A 22,369-nucleotide genomic window follows, 5' to 3' on the forward strand; every position below is an offset into this window, starting at 1 on the left:
TTTTGCTGTAGTGTATCAGCAGGAAATATCAGTTTACAATTCCAAACATTCATTTTGCCATTAATTGTAATAATCCAGTGAGATTTTTGTATGCACAAGGAATCTGACAACAGCTGGTATGATCTGATCTCACCATCATCAAGTCTGTCTGAAGAAACAGAATAAAACTGAGACTAAATACAGAAGAATTGTGCAACTTCTCCAAGACACTTGAAGAAACCTACCTGCAAAGCTACATGCTGTAAAGTGAGAATGCTTTCAAAAATAATAATAGAATGTATGTATCACTTAACTTCTGTTAAAGGGGTAATGCACTTGCACAGTTTTTCAGGCAGCTTTGGAGGTAGGTTGGTAGGTAGTCTAAAAGCCACATAAATATTAAAGAAAGTCCCGATGCACTTTTGCATTTGAATGAACATCATATCAATGTCACTGGTGTTTAATATGGAGCAGAATTACATGAGCTTCTGTCCTGCAACCTAAATATCTCTGAATCACCCTGATGCAATATGCACAATCCCAGATGATTTATCTGAAAGTGAACATTACGGTCTAATCCGGGGCTATTTTCATACACCGGCATCCATATTAAATGGAAAATGGGCAATGAAAAATCTGGCTTGACATGTGGCCGGTTGGTTTTCAGTTTTAATCTGGAGATGGACCATCCCAGGGCACACCATCAATTTAATTTTGAAAATTGTGTTTCTAACATAAAATGGAGTGCAAATGAGTGGGTCACACAAGGCATGCAACATATCTTTAATATATGTAGATATTAAATAGTCAGGTTTGGAGGGTAAAGTTTACATACGTTTATTAAGCCAACTGTACTCTGCCACCATCTCCTTGTAAGCAGGATATCGGCCAGCCTCCTATGACAGGATATTACACAAGACATAATCACAGTCAGAAAAGGATATACAGCCTTAATTGCATTGCATACAAGTTCAAATGTCCTGTGTTGGATATAATGCATTGTGCAAAATACATGCAAACAGCCTAAAAATTACTTAAAAACTGCATTTTCCACTAGACAAGACCTCATGACCTCATTTTTGATGCCCAAGGAGTACGCTGACCTCGCTATGGGTACGTTTTTTCTTAAGAAGCATAAACAAACTTGAACACCATTAAGATGATGGTAGGTGGCAGCCTCACTTGCCTTGTAGGAAGATAAGTCACGAGGACAGATATCATACAGGAGCTGGATTCAAACAGACTGCAGCACAGTTTAAACACATCCCTTTCTCCTTTTGTGTTGATCCTTATCTGACATTTTCTCACATTGTCACTTCATTTATCACCAGCAGAGCTCACACTTACCACCACGAAGTGGCATCAATAGCTAACAAAGCAGGCATTTAGCAGCCCTATATACTTATAGCGCCGCAGTAGGTTTGATAGAGCCTTGCCGTGGGGGCAATGAGAAAAGGCCATAAAACGAGGCTTTCTGCTGATTATAACTTGATCCCTAAGGCCTGGTGAATAATGCACACCCGCTGGCTGTTTTTCACAGGTGGAACCTGAGCTCTGCCTGAGTAAAGCGAGCAACCAGGAATGTGACGGCTAAATGCCAGCTGTCTGCTTTGCTATGCTTTCTCACTCCCAGACGCAATAAGAGGCTGTGTTGTTTAACATGCTGTGGTGGCAATTAATATGCCACAGCACTTTGGAAATCATTTGTCTTGATGAACTAAGATGTTTTATAAGTTTTCCACAGATAGAACATCAGAAGATTCTGCATCACTGATATATGACATTACATTATTTCTCGATTTTATTCTTAAATATTTTGTAATATCTATCTATCTATCTATCTATCTATCTATCTATCTATCTATCTATCTATCTATCTATCTATCTATCTATCTATCTATCTATCTATCTATCTATCTATCTATCTATCTATCTATCTATCTATCTATCTATCTATCTATCTATCTATCTATCTATCTATCTATCCATCCATCCATCCATCCATCCATCCATCCATCCATCCATCCATCCATCCATCCATCCATCCATCCATCCATCCATCCATCCATCCATCCATCCATCCATCCATCCATCCATCCATCCATCCATCCATCCATCCATCCATCCATCCATCCATCCATCCATCCATCTATCTATCTATCTATCTATCTATCTATCTATCTATCTATCTATCTATCTATCTATACAGTGGTGTGAAAAAGTGTTTGCCCCCTTGTTAAATATGATCAAAGATGGCTGTAAAAAATAAATCTGCATTGTTAAATGGCAGCAAACACTTAATATGGTTTGGTGCCCACAGGGATAAAAAAAGTACCCCATGTGTAAAATGAAATACTCTGCTGTATCTTTAATGCTGTGGGCCTAATTTTCTGCCAGAGGTCCTGGACATCTTGTTCAGATACCTGGCATTGTGGATTCGATCAAATACCAACAGATAAAAATCAACACCTGACAGCCTGTGCTAGAAATCTTATAATGGGCCATGTTTGGATCTTCCAACAGGACAGTAATCCAAAAACAAACATCAAAATCAAAACAAAAATGGGTCACTGAGCACAAAACCAAGCATCTGCAATGGCCATCCCGGTCCCTGACCTGAACCCTACCAAACATCTGCAATGGCCATCCCAGTCCCTGACCTGAACCCTATAGAAAATGAGTGGGCTGAACTGAAGAGAAGAAGTGCAAACATAGATCTCCAATGGTCTCTGATCTCTTGTCAGGTGTTCTCATCAAACTCATCAGGCATTATAAGAGAAGACTCAGAGCTGTTATCTTGCAAAAAGGAGGTTGCAAAAGGTAATTAATAAATGGGAAATAATGTCAAATAATTGTTCCCACGTAATAATGTGTTCTGGAGAAAATATGCTGACTTGCTGCTCAAGAAACATTGATTATTATTATCAATGTTGGAAACAGTTGTGCTGCTTAATATGTTGCGGAATGTTCAGGATTCTTTGATGAAATTAAAGTTAAAATGAAAAGCATTTATTTGAAATTCAAATATTTTGTAACAATGTCTTTACTGTCACTTTTGATCAATTCAATGCATTCTAAAATATTAATAGAGGGAAAAAAAAACAGCCGAACGCTACTGCACACAAAGTAAGACTTATAAATGAGAGAGAGAGAGAGAGAGAGAGAGAGAGAGAGAGAGAGAGAGAGAGAGAGAGAGAGAGAGAGAGAGAGAGAGAGAGAGAGAGAGAGAGAGAGAGAGAGATTCTCACCTTGATGGTCAGCATCACGTGAGTGTGACTCTTTAGCACTTCTACTGCATTGCTGTGTGTGATGTCCTCGAAACTCACTCCATTGGCTGCCAGAATCTGATCCCCCATTTTAATTCCATTTTGTTCCGCCAGGCCACCAGGGTCCAGCCTTATCGCAAAATCAAACAAACCATCACATGAATAAAGTTAAACAGTTGTCATCCAGATTGCAGACATGAAATGTATGTCCCAAATGCCTGGTCATTATGTCTTACTTTGAGACATAGATGCCCAGGCCAAACTCTTTGCCACCACGGATGTTGAAGCCCAGGCAGTAGTCATCTGAGGTTGTATAAAGGTGCACTATTCTCCGCAGCGCTCCATCTGAACTGGCCTCTGAAGGTGTGCGACCACATTCTTCCACTACCATCCTTCGGTGGATCAGATCTACCCTGCATATATACATTCATATTACTAACGTGCCCAAACAGAATTGTCCTACTCTTTCATTGGTGAGAAAAACAGATAACAAACAGACGCCATTGGTTCCATGTTGCTGCATCGGGCTGCTCAAACAAACAGAGCCATGTTTTAAATGTGGCACAGAGCCACAGTGTTCACACTTTGATGATATAGTTGTCTCTGCATATTAAATTAAGATAGAGGGGAAAAAATACACAAGCACACAAAAATAAAAATTCAGGTGGACACATATACTTCTGTAATAAACTTGCTCTACTATCAGTTAATGAAATGGCTGCGAAGACCACTGAGGTAACTCTACCACCGCTGTATGCTGAAACAGAAGCTCAAGGAAAAGATAACAAGCAAAGGCCAAGAGTCACAGGGTTTCCACCCCGTTAGTCAAGGCAGGGGGGCGGCAGCCCATCACTACACTCTCCTTATCGTCTCAGTTTAGTCGTTGCAACAAATAAATGCCTAAAGTACCAGTATTTCAAACAGGCCACCAAAATAACCTCTAAATGTTCAAGGACGAAAGACTTCTGTTCTCTTCTGTAATGAGTTGTCACAGGGTACTTGAAAACCTCCAGGAGGCAGGCTTGTGAAAGACAGGTCAAACTGCCATACAAACAACTACTTTTCTTGCAGACTACTAAAGGTCATGTTGGTACATTTCGTTACTTATTTGTACAGCAATGAAAATAAGAAGAATGCATTTTTTTCTCAGTAAATGTAAAAAAGGGGGGGCACAGGATGACTTAAAATTATTGAATAATTTTAACTAATATATATATATATATATATATATATATATATATATATATATATATATATATATATATATATATATATATATATATATATATATATATATATATATATATATATATATATATATATATATATATATATATATATATATAAATAAATATGTAAATAGAATATATTTCTTTAATAACTATTGTTATTATTGAAGAATATACAGAATCAGAATCTTTAATATTCTAGAATCACAAATTGAATCATGGTTAATCAATTTAAACATATACTATATAACTTTTTTTTTGTTCAAAATGAACCAAATTTAAATAATTAATTAAATGCATCATTAATCCTTCTTCTAAAACATGTTTTTGTCTTCCCCTGATTCACTATGCCTATTATACGTACGTGCTTATATTTTTAAAAATGTAAAAGGAAACTGCATACATATGTCATATTGCATACATATACAGAATGTCACTCACCCATGCATGTCTCATCATATCCGTAAATAGAGAAAAGTTGCTCTGGCTATGTGTGTATGGTGTGGGAGTGACATAGATTAGTTGTCACAACCCAGACAGCAACATAGTGTGGCCCAGATCCGAGCCACATCTGGTATATGTGGATTCAACGCGTATGTGGGCCAGATCTGGGCCGACACTATATTGCTGTCTGGGAATGAGTGAGAAAGGTTGACATGAAGCACACTAAATCTCGAAAAAAATGCAGAACAGAGGAGCGTTTGCTGGCAAAGGCAGAACTCGACAGATCTCGTAATAAAACGACAATCAACATTGGTTTGCCTTTTCAGAGATGAAGAACTAAGGGATTTGAACTGTTGTAAAAGCGTCACGGAGATGGCAATGGACATGTATCTGAACAAGTGTGTCTAATCGGTGAGTAAGGTATTTTATTTATTTTTGAACAGATAAATTACCATATGTATCCCTCCTACAGAGTTTATTGTAAAGTATTATTTATTCTGAAGGGTCATATAGTTATGGGCCAAATGGGTTTTGCTAGAGGGCTGAAAAGTTACATAGTGTAACTTTAATATATCAAAATAAAGTTTAAAAAACAAGCAACGTTAATACAATTATAGCAGAAATAGCAGCGGGAATATCTTAGCCAATATGGGGGCCCTTTGAATAAATGTGTTGTACAATGGGAGGTCTTGAGAACCACTGGTGCAGATGTAACATTACTAATGATGTTCAGCCTGATAGAATGTGCTTAGCCTGATATAAAAACATACAAAATAGCAAATAATTTTTAACCAGTTACCATGTAGTCTTCTCTTTTGAATAGCGGATACCAGGCACCTTCCCCACGCGTCTTACCACCATGCGCAGACGATTGTTTCCCGTCAGGACTTTTACAGCACTGCTCATGGTGATGCTCTCCAGACTTATGCCATTCACCTCGACCAGCTTATCCCCAACACACAAGCCTGCCAACTCTGAAGTGTGGAATGAGGAAACAAAATGATGGACATGAAACTCAACGATAGCTTATACATTTATACTTTGTTGTAAGATGTAATAAAAATGTGGGATGGAAATCTCAGTCTTGTGTCATCAAGCATTATTCTGCTGTCAGGTGTACCTGCAGTGCTGTCATCCTCCACTTTGCTGACAAAGATTCCAAGGCCGTGTTCAGAGCCTCCCCGCACACTGAAGCCCAGCCTGCCATCCTCACTTTTGTCCACAGTAATTGTGTGAATGTCTTCACAGTCATCCCCACCTACAGTGCATGACACCAAACACAAATACAAGGAACCTCTGAGAACAAATTCAAAGTACAAGTTCTTTCATGGATTCCAACAATGTTTTTACTCCTTAGCAAAAGGGTTTCATGATATACATGATATATTCATGATATATATAATATAATATAATATAATATAATATAATATAATATAATATAATATAATATAATATAATATAATATAATATAATATAATATAATATAATATAATTAATATAATTAATATAATTAATATAATAATATATAATAATATAGGACTACTAATGTTCCTATGTATGACTTTCTTTACAAAACAAAATATTTTTTGACAAAGCAGCTTTACAGAAAATGCATGTTTCTACACTACCATTTAGAGTAATCTGTTATCAGAGGGGACTGTGTCCAAGTTATGTCCATAATGTCAGAATAATATACAGTTCTAAGATAATACAAATCATGCAGTTAGCTAACATCATTAAATGGAAGTAAAGGCAGCCAACAATTGTAAAGCATTTAACAACCCCTTTAAAAAGCATCACAGGAACCTGTTCATGTTATTTCAAAGATTGATGATGTACTATTATTATCCTAGGGATGTATGATATTGCAATCTATAGCTATATATATTACATTTCTGATTGTTACTACTAAACAAATAATAATTTTCAAGTTATGGCCGTTCAGAGATGGGGAACGTTACTTTTAAAAGTAACTTTTACTCCTAAAAAGGCAAAAAACTGTGTTACTTAGTTACTTTTTATGGAGAGTAATGTGTTACGATACTTTTGGCTACTTTTTCTGAGCTTGCTTGTTTGTTTTCAAAAAGAGATTAAAAGAGTTATATGCAAATGTAAAGGCCCTTTCACCAAAAGTGAAATCAGCTGCCATTCTGGATTGCAGAGGAATTGGACGCAGGAGAAGAAAGTTCATCCCTCTTGTTTTAGCAATAAAAACAAACACAATCAAATGTGATGTTCATCTAAAACTATACAGTCATATAGGTGACTATAGGTCAGCAGCAAAGACAGTGGTTAATAAAGTGAGATTAAATACATAAAGTATTTTTGCGTTATTTAACATTTCATTATTGCAGGTTAGCGTAATATTGTAAGTTTAGCAAGTTTTCATTTTGAGGAATACTACAATAACCATCATGTTCACACAGTGGACGCCTCTAACTCCCGAAGTAACTTGCGTAGCGATTTCATATGAATATGTATGATTTGAATCGTACAAAACTATGATTTTTAGATAAAAACTAAGCCTTCATCTCAAATGAAATCCTACGAATGACATCATATGGAATAAATATGAATTTTCTACCAATCTGCCAAAAAATCTATATCTGCATCTATATCATGTGAAGGTGCAAATACTTGTTGGAGACTCACCATCGACAGGCGCATTGATGATGATGACCCTGCCCATAGGGGAGGAAGATCTCACTCCTCTCTGGCGCTGCTGCTTCTTGTGCAGGTAGCGTGGTAGAGTAGAGGTGCCCGAGGGCCCTGGCTGGGCACTGGGATGAGCCCCATTCGTCATGTCTTTGCGTGCCGTGTCAGACGAATGAGCCATGGCAAAGTGCCGACCTCCCCTCTGACCCTCATCCAGGGCCTGAGCTCCTAAAGGGAAGATGGGTGGAGTGGGAAAACTAGAGGTCCGGTGGGAAAATACCAGTCACAAGGATTACAGTCCACAGGATTAGTTCCACAAAAGGAAACTCTGCCGCAATTGTGCAGGAAGGAACTGCGATAGATCCAGCATTGTTCACTTTAGATTACAAGCCATATTGTGTCGTGTCTTCATAGAGTGATTCGATCCAAAGGACTCCAGCATAATTAATATCATTTCATAAAACAGCTGATAAACTAATTCTATTATCCAAGCAGCGGCAAAGCAAAGTGTATCCTGTTTAGCTCCACAAAAACAGAGGATGTATAGCAGTGGCTCAGGTCTTTTTGTTGAGTTGAAAGTCTGCTTGTTAGACTGGGGCATTGGGCTGGAGTCCCTCCTCACGGCCAGTGGAGCTTTGCTTGGCAGGAGTCAGTCATCTGGTCCTCCTGGGCCTCAGTGTCTCACCTTTACCAGCCAGTGATCCAAGACGACAGAGAAAGATCTGTGAGAACCCAGCCGCGCAATGAGTAATTTCCCATGGGAGGTAAAATGATATCAGCAATTATTGCATTCTGGAAAGCTAAGGGTTGCACTGTTTCCACAGCAAGATATACTGAGCTGATGTGGAGCACTAATATGTTAGGACCTGCTTTTTTGTTTGTTTGTTGTTTTAGCCTAAGAAAGCACATATAATTTACATATTTTTTAGTAATTGGTATATATATATTCTGAATGGATTCATCATGAAAATTAAATTCAATTTGGCTTGTGATTTTGGAAAACTATACTACTGAAAGTGTTTACATCACATAGGCTTCTTCCATACATTATTCCAGTCAAATGTTTAGACACACACACCTGACTGAATTAATGTTTTGTGTGATTAAAAAAAAACCTTGCAACTGAAAGACTTGTGCTTTAAATTGTGTCTATGTGTACTAAACAGTGAAAGAAAAGCAGCCAACAAGTGCTCAACATATAGGCCTATGAGTACTTTGATAAGCATCCCATGTAACACCTCATAAAGTCAAGTGGAAAAAAAAATGGCTGGAGTTTGAAACAAAAGATTCTTATTATAAAGACAATGGTTGGTTGCGTTTAAGAATTCAAAATATTTTATGGATAATATTTTAGGATTATAAAATGTGTAAAAATACCAATAATAAAGAGTCAGTAGGTGTGTCCAGATGACCAGTACGAATATTTCTTCCCTCAGAACAGAAGCAAGAGGGGTAGAATCTCCCCCAAATGACAGTGCAGACTTTTTGAATAAGATCTGCTTCTTTCTGCCAGTATCATAGATATATAATCTGTTGAAAGTTAGTTATAGTTATCAATATATATATATATATATATATATATATATATATATATATATATATATATATATATATATATATATATATATATATATATATATATATATATATATATATATATATATATATTACTGTATTTGTATATGGAAAGTAAACAAATTAAAATAATGTATTTTACGTGTATAATGAAATTCTTAAACTAATCGATTACCCTTGAAGTAACTATAAAAACCGGATTGATTCATTTTTCTTGAAGAAATCCACCGAGTTCAAAACGCTTCATCTTGACCCATAAGCGCTCATGTAAGGACAAGTTGGGTCATGCATTATATGTCTAAGATAAGAAATTGATGTTGTCATTTTGTTATTCTTAAAGGGAAGTTGTGTCGACTGACTGTCATCATCAGCACCGCGGACAGCGCACACGCAACAGGTTGCGTAAAGAGCACCGAAACGCGTCAGTAAACAATATAAGACAACATTCAGAGATAAAGTGTTGACTTGCTCTTCGAGAGTAAATAGCCTAGATTTAATGCTTCTAGGTGAGAATAATCTCACAACTATACAAAGATCATCCTATGAGATCCTTAAGCAACAGATGCAGTCAACAGGTTAGCAGGAAATTTGAATTACCGGTAAGACTCATTCTGAATAAAAAATGATTTACTTTATTTACTTAGTCTGTTGTTAATATGATGCATAATGCCACAAAAACCAAGTTCGATGAAGTTAAACGCCGTTACCTGTCTCCATGTTGTGCCGCATGACCTCACCTGAGACAAAGACAATATTAGCCTCCTTTAAGCCCGCCTCTCAGGGCAGGTGATTGGATTATGAAGCAGCTCAGAAGGACACTGCACAACTCATTTGGACCAGTGGTTGACAATCGTCACTCATAGCATAAGAGTATTATATGAACAGTGGTCTTGTGGAACAAGATCCAATTAGGTCTCACGTTGGTCTGCAGTTTAGCGCCCGGTGCTATCAGTCATAAAATGGAGCACATATCAAAAGGTTGCACGCTTCTCTTCTTTTTGTGATTCAATGATCTACCTTGGTTAAATGTATGCAATTATGAGTGTCTGATCTACTGCCAGAGAATTGTCTTTTGATCAAATTGTGAATTTGTCTTGGAGATAAACCGTAATTGATCCCCTTTCATAGCGTCAAGGAGATTGGAGCATCTTGCATGACACTATACTGCCATGTAGTGGACATTTAACAACATTGCTTTAATTATTTGCTCTGAATTTGGTTTGTAAGTGGGTATGAACTCCTTCAGATTGTATTGCGGAGTAAACTGAATATCCAAATATCCAGAGAACACAGTATCCATCGTATATGTAAAGTCAGGATTTCTGCATTTTCCATCTTTTCACCAAATATACCTACAGCTCTTTATTCAAAATGCATTTGTTGTTATTGTTTGACACATCCCAATCTTATCTTAGCTGGTTGTTTATTTTGATCTCACAGGTACATGCATATTGCCAAAAGTTTTGGGAGGCTTGCCTTTCCATGCACATGAACTTTAATGGCATCCCATTCTTAATCCATGGGGTTTAATATGGAGTTGGCCCACCTTTTACAACAGTTTCAACTCTTCTGGGAAGGCTTTCCACAAGGTTTAATAGTGTGTTTATGGGAATTTTTTATCATTCTTCTAGAAACGCATTTGTGAGGTCAGGCACTTATGTTGAGATGGCCTGGCTCACAGTCTCCGCTCTAATTCATCCCAAAGGTGTTCTATCAGGTTGTGCAGGCCAGTCAAGTTCCTCCACACCAAACTCGTTCATCCATGTCTTATGGACCTTGCTTTGTGCACTGGTGTGCAGTCATGTTGGAATAAGAAGGGGCCATGAAAATTGGGAGCATGAAATTGTCCAAAAAGTCTTGGTATGCTGAAGCATTAAGAGTTCCTTTAACTGGAACTAAGGGGCAAAGACCAACCCCATGAAAAAAAAACCCACACCATAATCCCCCCTCCACCAAACTCTACACTTGGCACAATGTACTCCGGCAAGTACCGTTCTCCTGGCAACTGCCAAACCCAAACTCGTCCATCGGATTGGCAGACTGAGAAGCGTGATTTGTCACTCCAGAGAGCATGTGTCCACTGCTTTAGAGTCCAGAGGCAGCATGCTTCACTGCATCCCACTTTGTGGCTGAGAAGTTGTTGAACCCAATTGCTTCCACTTTATTATAATACCACTAACAGTTGACCGTTGAATATTTAGTAGTGAGAAAACTTCATAAATGGACTTATTGCACAGGTGGCAAACTATCCCGGTCCCACGCTTGAATTCACTGAGCTCCTTAGAGCGACCCATTCTTTCACAAATGTTTGTAGAAGCGTCTGCATGCCTTTGCTTGATTTAAGTGGCCATGGAAGTGATTGGAACACCTGAATTCAATGATTTGGAGGGGTGTCCCAATTCTTCTGGCAATAGTGTAGGCCTATGTGATACCACATTATTTGAGATATAGCATGATATCTGACATCTTTGATAGACAGTCAAATTATTTAACAGGGTCTTTGTTTGTTCAGCCAAAGAGAAATGCTCTTTGCAAGCCAAGGGCTTGTGGTTGAAGGAATGAAGCCGTCTTTTTCAGTGGGTATGGAGGAAGTTTACAAAAAGTCGCTTAAAGCACATTTAACACCTTTTTTCAAAAAGCTAAAAATCATTGGCCTATCTCAGGGAATCACGAAACAGATAACCAATCATAACGCCGCTCTTATCCACGCCCCGGTTTAGGACCATCTACCAATCATAACGCCGCTCTTATCCACGCCCCGGTTTAGAACCATCTACCAATCAAAAAGCACTTCTCACCCACGCCCAGTTTCTCGAGCCAACTGCAGATCTCTCCGCTCCAAACGCCGCCTTTTCACACAAAAAAGCGCACGTTCATCATTTCAACCATCTCGCGCAGATTTTCGAGGCAAGCTAGTCAGAGACCGGAAGTGCGGGCAGTAACTGTCATCACGCAGAGGAAAGCAGTCAGCGCTGAGGTCATCTGCTTCAAGGTGTACCTGAACGTTACCTGTGGTCATTTAGCAAGGTCTGTGTCACGTATTTTACTGAATGACTCTTTGAACAAAAATGCAGGATTGTCTGTTTCGATATGGTTGTTGTGTTCATGTAGTTGAGATTATATTGTAGCTAGCTAACGCTATCTTAGCAGGTTGAAGGGGATATGGGTATGCTTATAAATACATTGCTTATGTTATTAGCGAAATTTGCACAACACAACAATTCACAGCTTCATTAAAAATAATTGAATCTCAATGCATAAGAAATATCTTTATTTTACACGTCCTTGTTGTTTACATCCCACCAGCATAGCAGCTAGCATTAGCTACAAAAGCTGTAATTATGCGGAATATATCGCTCGCTTTTCCATGGTAGATAAAAGATACAATTTTATTTAGTTGTTCAGCAGTTTAGTTACCGATTGCTAGTATTGCTAAAGTCGAATGTTAATCTGTCAGGCATTATTGTTTATAGGCGCGCATGACAATAAGCGTGCTAAATTATTAGTAAACCGGGTATAAAAGATGTTTTTTGTTATGTTTTCAGACGTTAATTTTCTTAGTTTTACTTGCACCTTTGAAATTATTTTCTGTCACAAACCTGACTAATATTTGGCATAGCTCCAGTTCAACATTCTTCATGACAGAGATGTTAATATTTTATTCTCAAGTGTGACAATGATCTTGTTCACGTCTAAACTATGTTTTGTTTCTCAGGGAGTGAGTGAGTTTCTCAGTAGATTATTTGTGATCTTCGCAGAAGGCGAATAGGATGTCTGGAGATTTGCCACTGAATATCAACATTAAAGAACCGCGATGGGACCAGGGCACATTCATGGGCCGGGCTCAGCACTTCTTCATGGTGACGGACCCCAGAAACGTGCTGCTGTCCAGTGAGGTTTTGGAGGATGCCAGAGTTATTGTGGAGGACTACAGGTCTGTGATCCCAAAGGGCTCAATTGTTGGGGTGAAATCTTGTCTTTTATGATAATGTAGAAACTGTATCTGTACCAATCACTACATTATTGGAAATTATTTAGGGAGTATATATATAATATATAATAAATGTTCGTTTTCGTTTCTAAACTGACTCTTAAAACATTGTGGCATGGATGTTGTTGTTTGAAGGCCAGTGCTATTCAGACCTCACAACTGTGCAAACAGGGTTGCCACATCTGCGGTTTTACAGTGTGGGTTGACATATGTGATGTCTTAAATCGCACAGGTATATTTGTGGCAATAGCCAACAATATTGTATCGGTCAAAATGATCGATTTTTCTTTTATGCCAAAAAATCAGTAGTATATTAAGTAAAGATCATGTTCCATGAAGAGATTTTGTGTATTTGCTACCGTAAATATATCAACAATGTATTATTAGTAGTAATATGCATTGCTAAGGACTTTTTTTCAATGTATATATTTTTTTTGCTCCTTCAGATTCCAGATTTTCAAATAGTTATATCTCGGCCAAATATTGTCCTATCCTAACAAACCATCCATCAATGGAAAGCTTATTTCAGCTTTCATGTGATTTATAAATCTAAATATGGAAAAAAAATGTTACTCTTATGACTGGTTTTGTGGTCCAGGGTCACATATTGTATATATTGCATTTGACTGAAATCCTTGTATTGTAATATTTTACTCATTCTATATTCTACCAATGATAAAACTGCTAGATGAGGATGAAGGGAGGGGAACTGCCTTTGAGCTCCTGTGCGGTGAGCTCCTTTATGAATATATTATGATATTTATGATTAATACTATATATTTCCAGTTTTCGGCCAAGTGCATCCAGAATTTTTGGTTTTGGCCCAGAATTTTCATTTTGGTGCATCCCAAAAAAAAAATTTTATTCAGCAAAAACACATTAAATTGATCAAAAGTGAAAGTAAAGACATTTATGAGAATATTTCAATTTTAAGTAAATGTTCTTTTTCACTGTGTATTCATCAAAGAATCCTGAAGAAATAGTATCACTGTTTCCACAAAAATAATAAGCACAGCTATTTTCAACGTTAATAATAATAAGAAATGTTTCTTGAGCAGCAAATCAGCATATGACCAAATAAATGCAGCCTTGGTGAGCATTAGAGATTTCTTTCAAAAAATATTTTAAAAAATCCCCAAACTTTTTGAATGGTTTGAGTTGGTTGAATGGTTTTTACTAGCTCTGATGCCCTGAGAAGTTTTATAATGGGCTATTGTCAAACACTCCCCTCTCTCCCACTGGTCAGACAAACAGATCCCAGTCCCACCCCAAATGCCATTGGCCAGAGTTGCTGGTTGATATGCTCAAACAAAAATAGCAATGTTTTGAAAACCCAACAGAGCTTTTCATAGGAATCAACATATGAATGGCTTACTTACTTGTATATGTTTCTGCATATTAAACAGGAATAGAAGACCTGTTTTAAAATCCAAAAATCACACACTTGTAAATATTATTTCAGCTCTCTATGCTGTTGTCAGTTTACCATAGGATCAATCTGTTACATTATTGTTTTGATGTGTTGAATAAAGTATCTTTCTGCTGTGCCCTCCCTTACAGGTTGGGAGTCGTGAAGCCTGGGCTAACAGAAGATCAACTATGGAGGGCCAAATACATCTACGACTCCGCTTTCCACCCAGACACGGGAGAGAAAATGCTGCTAATTGGACGCATGTCTGCACAAGTGCCCATGAACATGACCATCACGGGTTGCATGCTCACTTTTTACAGGTAAGAAGAGCACCGTCACTCTTGATCATTCATTGTTCTGGACACCATATGGACAGGAAGTGTATTTAGACCTGAAAATTATATACATTAGAGCCAGAAAAGGAAAGGGAGTAAATCTTTCCATGGCTGGGATAAACATCCCCGCTCAGTTCAGGGAATATTTCCTAAATGAGTCATCATGGAAAAGACAGCAGTCCTACTGAATGGCTAAGTTTGGTGGTTTGATTCAGGGTTAGAAGGTTGACTGTGTTTTATGGTAGTATTGTGCTTTTAAAACGTTGAAGAGTAAAATAATACTTTGACTTAGATTGGAAAAGAATTGCAGTTCTTTTTCCCGGTTTTGTGGACGCATTATTACTTGGATCAATGAGTCATCTGAAAATGAGTCATTTTGAGGAAGATCAACATGTGACTCAAATTACAGGCTTGTGTGGGAGATTCTTATGACTGCTGCATTGTCCAAGAAGTCTCATAATAAATGTATTTTATTTAAAAAACAAAATACAAGTTGCATTTTTCATTGAATTCAAGTTTCTCTCTGTGTTTTCAGGACAACCCCAGCAGTGGTGTTTTGGCAGTGGGTTAACCAGTCCTTCAACGCTGTTGTCAACTACACTAACCGCAGTGGAGACGCGCCACTCACCATGAAGTATGAAGGCTAAGATCACTACTAGAAACAGTCTAGCTGCAGGTTTCTATTGGATGCCTCATTGCAACCCACCTTTTAATGGTGTGATGATGTGTTTCCACCCCTTGTTGGTATATTGCATCATTAAAGTCGGGCGTACACAGTATGATTTTTGATGTCACAAGCTCGCAGGTATTTGTTTTAGTTTTTTACCCTTTTCTCTCGGGAGAAATCATGTGGAAAAATGTAGGGAGTCAGCCCAATTTTGACCAGTGCATATTGGCTGTCCCCTATTGCCAAATCATACACAACTCGCATATGCTAGATCTATGAATATTATTTATAGTCCATGTGGCTGCAACCACAGCGTGTGCATACACTGACACACAAACAGTTGTTTTTTTAGAAAGGAATGGCTGTGCTGTTCTCTACTTTTTACCAAATCATTTGCACACTCGTCTTTTTATTTTCTTTCTTTTTTCTACCAAAGGTATAGCAGGAATATTGAAAGCTCCAGTCTCCGTGTTTAGCATGAAAGCTCATGTGATTGCCGCCGGCTCACTGTGCAGTAGTCTTGCCATATAACAGCTGCTTTGACACGATTATCAGGTTAACTGACGTGTGCAATGGCTCACGACAGTGGCAGTGTACGCCTTTAGTGTCCTGAAAGCTGTTGCATGAGCCATATGACACACATGGAGTCTATTCCACATGCACTTCATGAACTTCCCATGGAGCAGAGATGTCAGTGTTTCATGACAATACATAATAATCAATGCAAATTATTTTCACCTCTGCAGTCAGCTTGGTGCGGCCTACGTCAGTGCAACCACTGGAGCTGTAATAACAGCCCTTGGCCTGAAGTCTCTGACCAAGGTCTGTCCTTTCCTTAAATTGTGACAATATTTATAGTTTAGTTTATCACAGTGACTTTTTATTATGACATTTCTTTTAAAATCTTAAAAAAAAATTAAGATATTGGTTTACTACTCAATATTGTTTCTATTGTTGTTCAATGTTGTATATATGTGGTTTTTATATTCAATTTAAATATAGAAAAATATTTGTGAAATATTAATTTAAAATGAATTCTTTTTCTTTTTTTTTCATGTGATCGTACATGAAAGTTTTTTTTGAATTCTTTGATGAATGGAAAATTCAAAGAACTGTATTTGAAATAGAAATCTTCTGTAACATAAATGTACCATGGTATTTACGGTCACTTTATCAGTTTAATGTGTCCTTGCTGATTAAAAGTATTAATTTCTTGAAATCTATCTCCCTGTATTCAGACACATAAACAAACCTGTTTATGCGTACAGCTAAAGAGTTCTAGGCTTAATTGGTGATCTTGTATGTTAGTACCTTTTATATGACTTTTAAATGCCGTTTTAAATTTTGTGGACAATTTTTGGCATTAGTCACTCATTGTCTTATCTCTCTCCAGCACTTGCCTGCCATTATGGCGCGTTTTGTTCCCTTTGCTGCGGTGGCAGCAGCAAACTGTATCAACATACCCTTCATGAGACAAAGGTAAGTGAAAAAAGACTTTTGAATTTTAACATAACTTTGATTTCTGAAAATCGCTGGAAAAAGAGAGGTTATGATAAGGCAAGATCTTTAGGATCTGTGTTGAAATTAGAGCAGCTTTCTAGCCCTGGAGAGACCAGAGCAGGAAGTCCTGAAAACAAACTCCAAGTTTGCTTTGCTTCTGCTCCATACATGAGTAACATTGGTTTTGCTATGTTTCACAGAACTAAGATATGCTGTTGTAATGTAGTTTTTAGTGTCATTGTTTGTCTGGAGCTTGTTTGTATGTTAATTTTTTTGTTCTTCATTGTCGTTCGTCATCTTTGCTTTATTGTTCGCAAAGATTTGTTTTGCTTGAATACAGAAACATCCAACCTTGCATTCCATTTGTGCATTTTAGAGGCGGAGCAATGAAGGGAGGGGTGTGTTTGTTTGGGTTGATTTTAAATATCAACAGTGTTTCTCAGAAATTGCTTACTGCCCTATTATTTGGCTTTAAAAATGTTGAATCGACCATTGAATTAGTTCTTAATACTTCTACAGAGAGCTGAAGTATGGTATTCCTGTTACTGATGCTGAGGGTGAACGTCTCGGAGAATCAACTAAAGCTGCTCAGCAAGCCATCGTACAGGTGGTGGTGTCTCGTATTGGCATGGCAGTGCCAGCCATGGGTAAGCTTTTTTTTATGTTAATAGTAGGGATGTAACAATACAGTTAGTCTACGGTTCAATACATACCTCGGTTTTTTTAATCACGGTTTTCGGTTCGGTTTGGTTCTGATGGCTTGTCACAAGTGTTTTTTGTTATTCTATTCTTAGGTGACAGGAAAAGCAAGAGGTTCAGGAGAAAAAATACTATTACTCTTTCTTTATTTTACTTAAAAGACTTGAAAAACCTTACTTAAACTTAAAACTTTACTTAAAAAAAACCCTTGTACACATTCCTAGTGTATAGTATAATATGAAATAAAATATATATAAAGATTTACTCTGGTAGCTCAGAGCTGTACAGCAGAATTTAAGTATGAAATTGAATTAATACATGTAAAAATAAAACACTACATAGACTTCACTATAAAATATACATTGATTCTTATTTAAGCTACTGTATTAAAGTTTTTCAGTCAAGAGCAGCGAGTGATTGTCTTTTGTTGTTTTATTAATAGTTCACTCAAAAATGAAAATTCTGTCATCGATTACTCGCGCTCAAGTTGTTTTAAACCTGAATAAAGTTCTTTCTTCTGTTGGACATAAAATATATTTTGAAGAATGTTGGAAACCAAACAGTTGCTGGTCCCCATTGTAGGAAATAATAATATGGATGTCAATGGCTACCATCAACTGTCTGATATTCAACAGAAGAAATTAATACAGGTTTGTAACAACATTAGAGTGAGTAAATAATGACACAATTTTAGAGGTGAACTGTCCCTTTAAGGACAAGCGGTAGCGTGTTCCCTAGGCTGGGCTGCTGTCAATTTAAGACCTGCCCACATCTAATATACAGACACACGCCGATTTTACTTTCACTTTAGACATAACCGACTGTGTTTATGTAAACCTTGTGTGTATTTGACAGTATTAGCGCAGTAAGACTACTTAGTCCAGTAATCACGTGTTTGACAGGCTTTTGGTGTGCGCGCTCGGAAAAGCGTATGTGCATAAGCACGCGAATGAAATGTTTAATCGGCAAGACATTAAAACGCATGCAAATAATTAACTTTCATAATTGTGAATAACTATAGTGTTCTGTGAGTATAACTCTACAACTAACGTGTGATGTGAATGTGTCGCGTTGTTCAGTATTGGGATGGAGGCAAATGATAGAAAAATAATTATTTAAATGTGAAACCGATAAAAACGCAATTCACAAGCGCGTATTGAACCCTGAATGCCGTACCGAACGGTTCAATATTATATTGAGAATTGTGGCATCCCTAGTTAATATTAGTTTCTCTATATTTTGGTGTTGTTGTTTTTTGTGAAGTGGTAAAAAAATGTAATTGAGAGAAATTAAGAGTGTTCTCCTTGTATTTTATTTGTATTCATTTGTTTTCTCAAACAGCTATTCCTCCAGTTATTATGAATGCCTTGGAGAAGAAAGCTTTCATGAAGGTAAGGACCACAGGCTAATTTCAAGCATTTCTCTGAATCTGTCAGCATTATGGATGTTTTTTAAACTGCATCACAAAATTTCGGTCCATTTCTCAGCGGTTCCCAGTTCTCAATGCCCCTGTACAAGTTGGACTTGTTGGATTCTGGTGAGTTCTTTAAGGCAGTGTTTGTTTGCTATACACAGCAATCCTGGTTTAAAACAATGAATGAATGGTTTATTTTATTTATTATCCCCACAGCCTGGTGTTTGCCACTCCGCTGTGCTGTGCCCTGTTCCCACAGAAGAGGTTAGTGCTACTAATATTAATCTATTTTTCTCCTGGTTTGTTCGATGTGCTGAATTGGGATGTCTTTCTGTCTCTGTGAAGTTCTATGAAGGTGAGCAGCCTGGAGCCGGAGCTTCAAGAAAGGATACGACAAAGCAATCCTCACATCACCAGTGTTTATTTCAACAAGGGTCTGTAGAGCAGTCTAGGTCGCAGCCCATTTGATATCCTTTATTGCACCGGAGGTCAGTGGGCACAACTTTAAGGGTAGATTTTTTTTTTCTGAGTTATATATTTTTGTCAAATTTTACCCATGCTATTGCACAATCCTAAATGACTATATGTACAATGAAGGCCAGAACTTAATGCTGGATTTAGTTAAAGATGCTTGAATGTTGAACTGCTGCATTGATGTTTTAAACCCCATCTGTTGACAACACACACGTAGACTTATTTACCAGTACATTAATTTCTTTGATTTATTCTAGATTACCATTTATGCGTAGTGTAAGATCTTTAGTTTCATCGTTGTTCTTTGGCTCAAAGTTTTCTCACATGCATGTTCTTACTGAAGATGGTTTTAGAAATTTCAACTTTATTCTGCCAGGAGTATTTCCACCTTACATGCTCCATTGTGCCCATTAAGTGCACTTATGCAGCAAATGCAGTGTGCTTTACTCTCTGTACTGCAAAAGAACTGCACCCTACGATGTGCTAGCACTCCTTCATGAGCACATCAAAATGCTAATTCTTAGGTACATCTTTACTTCCTGCAGGCCATACTTCATTATTTCTGTTTAAGCCTTACAGGCCTGCGTATGGTTTTAGGTCATTGCAAAAGTTTCCGAGATGTTTGGTTGTGTGGATTGTAGTTTGTGTATTGTTACGAAGAATTGTGAAAAGGTCAAAATAATATCCATTTGAATATTTAATACTTATTAGCATTTGTGTGATTTGTATAAATAATTCCCCCCTAATGGGGCAGAATGTGTCTGGGCTTAAAGACAGAAGCACTAAATCTCTCAGACAGCAAGAGCTATTTATACGAACAGAGTTTACTCATGCTCGATAGACGACATGTACTCATTCAGAGTATGGAGAAAGTTGCTTCATATGCCCTGCTTTGATCATCCATCATCTCAGACATGGGAACAACAATCAGGTTTATTTATTGTTGTCATGGGGGGAATCTATGAGGTGTTGTATCAATAATATACATATATATGATGTCAGTCATGGTGTCTGTAGTGTATGCTATAACCTAACCTTTTGTAAGTTCTTTAACGGCCTCCAGTAATCTGAGCGAATAAGATCAAACTTGTTTTCCCTGACATATTGTGGTAATGTTACAGTGTGTAGTTTTTGTTGCTTGGTTCCTATTGTTTTTGTGGATGAAGTTAACAACACTTTACAGTGTTTCTTTGCCATCAGACTGTGCTTTTTGGGAAGAAAGGGCACATTGATTTGTTGTTGTTCTCGTCATGTCCTCTGAGTGGCAACAGAAATCTGTTTGTTTTTGATTTAAGCACTCCATGTAGGCAAATATTATTTAGCCTAATATCTAAGCACATTATATGTTACATAAGTATGCTGTTGAAAAATGTAGCCCAGTGGAAAGCAGTCAGGGATTGATGCTTTCTTTTTTTTAAGGCACAATTTCCCTGTTACTATGATTGACAGAGAGAGCTGTTGGATATGTTATGCAAATAAGACTATGTGATTGTGATTTATACAAAACTGACTAAATTTCCTCTCGGAATGTCCTGTTACACCAAATCTCACATGCTGTCAAGACTCAATTCTTCCTATAATAATGCAGTGTACCGGCACAAGTTCAGTCCATCATGTAATGCACACTAATGTCACAATATAATACTGTACAGTGATGCTCAACATAATAGATGCAGAGTTCTAAACTTAAACCAGGGTCTGTCTCAACGGATATATTACTGTCATATCCTCCTTAATCACGAACCTGTTTGTAACACTTTACTAGAAGCACACCAGATTACTTAGCAAGTTCTTTCAGATGTTTTATGATTGTAAATTGCACTAGACAACTGACAATGTTTATTGGAGATCTCATGCAAAAGTATTTTGTGTACAAATTTAATAATTTAGTGAACCTAATGGATGGAAAACCATAACACACACAAGATAAAATTGTCATTAATGTGTTATTTTCTATTTACAGTTATAATATTATGGTTGTCCATCAATATGTGGATCATAATAGATCAAATTAAAAATAAAGATTGTCACACCAAATACATTTGGCATGTTACAAAAATGAGACCTCACCAAAGAAAACAATTCTTTGTTTCACTGCACATGTTCTTGATGCTTAGAGCACATATTTATTGATAGGTCTCCTATAGCGTGGAAAAGTGCAGACAAATGCAAGGACAATAAATTGTGATGTGTCGTGCATATAAATGTCACTCCCGGAAAACCCACTTTAGCACAATTATTATAGTTATTATTGGTGCTCATTGTGTTTTGTTTTATATTGTTTTGTTACATCCTTGTGTGTATTTTATCTGGAAAAATGTAATAAAGAAATTTAACTGTCTGAGACTATATTTTGTCAGAGCTTGCTGTAGAGGTGCCTCGACTCTTACTTAGAATGAACAGAATATTTGGCTTATTACAGTTGATCAGTAAATCAGATTTTTCTGAACAAGATGGCTTAATTCCCCAGATTTAAACCCGTGATTAAACGATAAACCAAATTCTCTTACGAGGGCAGTTTCAAAGTCTCTGCCTTTAAAATGCAAGCGTAAGAGTAGGTGGGCTAAGAAAATAACTCTGTTTCATATTCATTTCATATACTAATCAGGGATTAGAGCTGAATGTTTCTGTAGATCAGGGTTATTCAAATCTTGCCCTGGAGGGCCAATGCGCTGCAGAGTTTAGCTCCAACCCTGATCAAACTCATCTACCTGTGATTTTTTTTTTTTA

General features: G+C 37.2%; 2 protein-coding genes across 3 annotated transcripts in view; one reads left to right on the plus strand and one right to left on the minus strand.

Annotated features, from left to right (window-relative positions):
• The window catches only part of pdzd7a (PDZ domain containing 7a), a 32,455-nt gene extending 22,477 nt beyond the window's left edge, over nucleotides 1-9,978 (minus strand). Inside the window, exons 1-7 of the mRNA XM_079842669.1 lie at nucleotides 9,856-9,978; nucleotides 7,571-8,295; nucleotides 6,039-6,176; nucleotides 5,718-5,892; nucleotides 3,482-3,658; nucleotides 3,228-3,375; nucleotides 815-875 (exon numbers count right to left, since the gene is read on the minus strand). Of these exons, the coding sequence (XP_079698795.1) occupies nucleotides 815-875; nucleotides 3,228-3,375; nucleotides 3,482-3,658; nucleotides 5,718-5,892; nucleotides 6,039-6,176; nucleotides 7,571-7,754 (883 nt within the window). The 5' untranslated portion in view covers nucleotides 7,755-8,295; nucleotides 9,856-9,978. The remainder of the gene's footprint in view (nucleotides 1-814; nucleotides 876-3,227; nucleotides 3,376-3,481; nucleotides 3,659-5,717; nucleotides 5,893-6,038; nucleotides 6,177-7,570; nucleotides 8,296-9,855) is intronic.
• A 1,966-nt stretch (nucleotides 9,979-11,944) lies between these two features.
• Nucleotides 11,945-21,980, plus strand: sfxn3 (sideroflexin 3). 2 transcript variants are annotated; one of them, XM_079842666.1, is made up of 11 exons: nucleotides 11,945-12,175; nucleotides 12,864-13,082; nucleotides 14,700-14,870; nucleotides 15,421-15,519; nucleotides 16,299-16,374; nucleotides 16,946-17,031; nucleotides 17,572-17,699; nucleotides 19,093-19,142; nucleotides 19,239-19,288; nucleotides 19,382-19,429; nucleotides 19,511-21,980. In XM_079842666.1, the coding sequence occupies exons 2-11, from the start codon at nucleotides 12,919-12,921 to the stop codon at nucleotides 19,605-19,607; spliced, it is 969 nt and encodes a 322-aa protein (XP_079698792.1). In that variant the 5' UTR covers nucleotides 11,945-12,175; nucleotides 12,864-12,918; the 3' UTR covers nucleotides 19,608-21,980. The 2 variants fall into 2 exon arrangements, with proteins under 2 accessions (XP_079698792.1, XP_079698791.1); XM_079842665.1 differs by having other exon boundaries at nucleotides 12,907-13,082.
• The last annotated feature ends 389 nt before the right edge of the window (nucleotides 21,981-22,369 follow it).

This window comes from Gobio gobio (assembly GCF_949357685.1).
Source record: "Gobio gobio genome assembly, chromosome: 18".
Lineage (NCBI taxonomy): Eukaryota > Metazoa > Chordata > Actinopteri > Cypriniformes > Gobionidae > Gobio > Gobio gobio.

Excerpts from the sequence above, each read along its gene's own strand:
- sfxn3 (XM_079842666.1), top strand. The coding sequence starts at position 12,919 with ATGTCTGGAGATTTGCCACTGAATATCAACATTAAAGAACCGCGATGG. Across the intron at positions 17,700-19,092 it reads CATGGCAGTGCCAGCCATGG|CTATTCCTCCAGTTATTATG; the intron begins GTAAGCTTTTTT and ends TTTCTCAAACAG. Across the intron at positions 19,289-19,381 it reads GTTGGACTTGTTGGATTCTG|CCTGGTGTTTGCCACTCCGC; the intron begins GTGAGTTCTTTA and ends TTATCCCCACAG.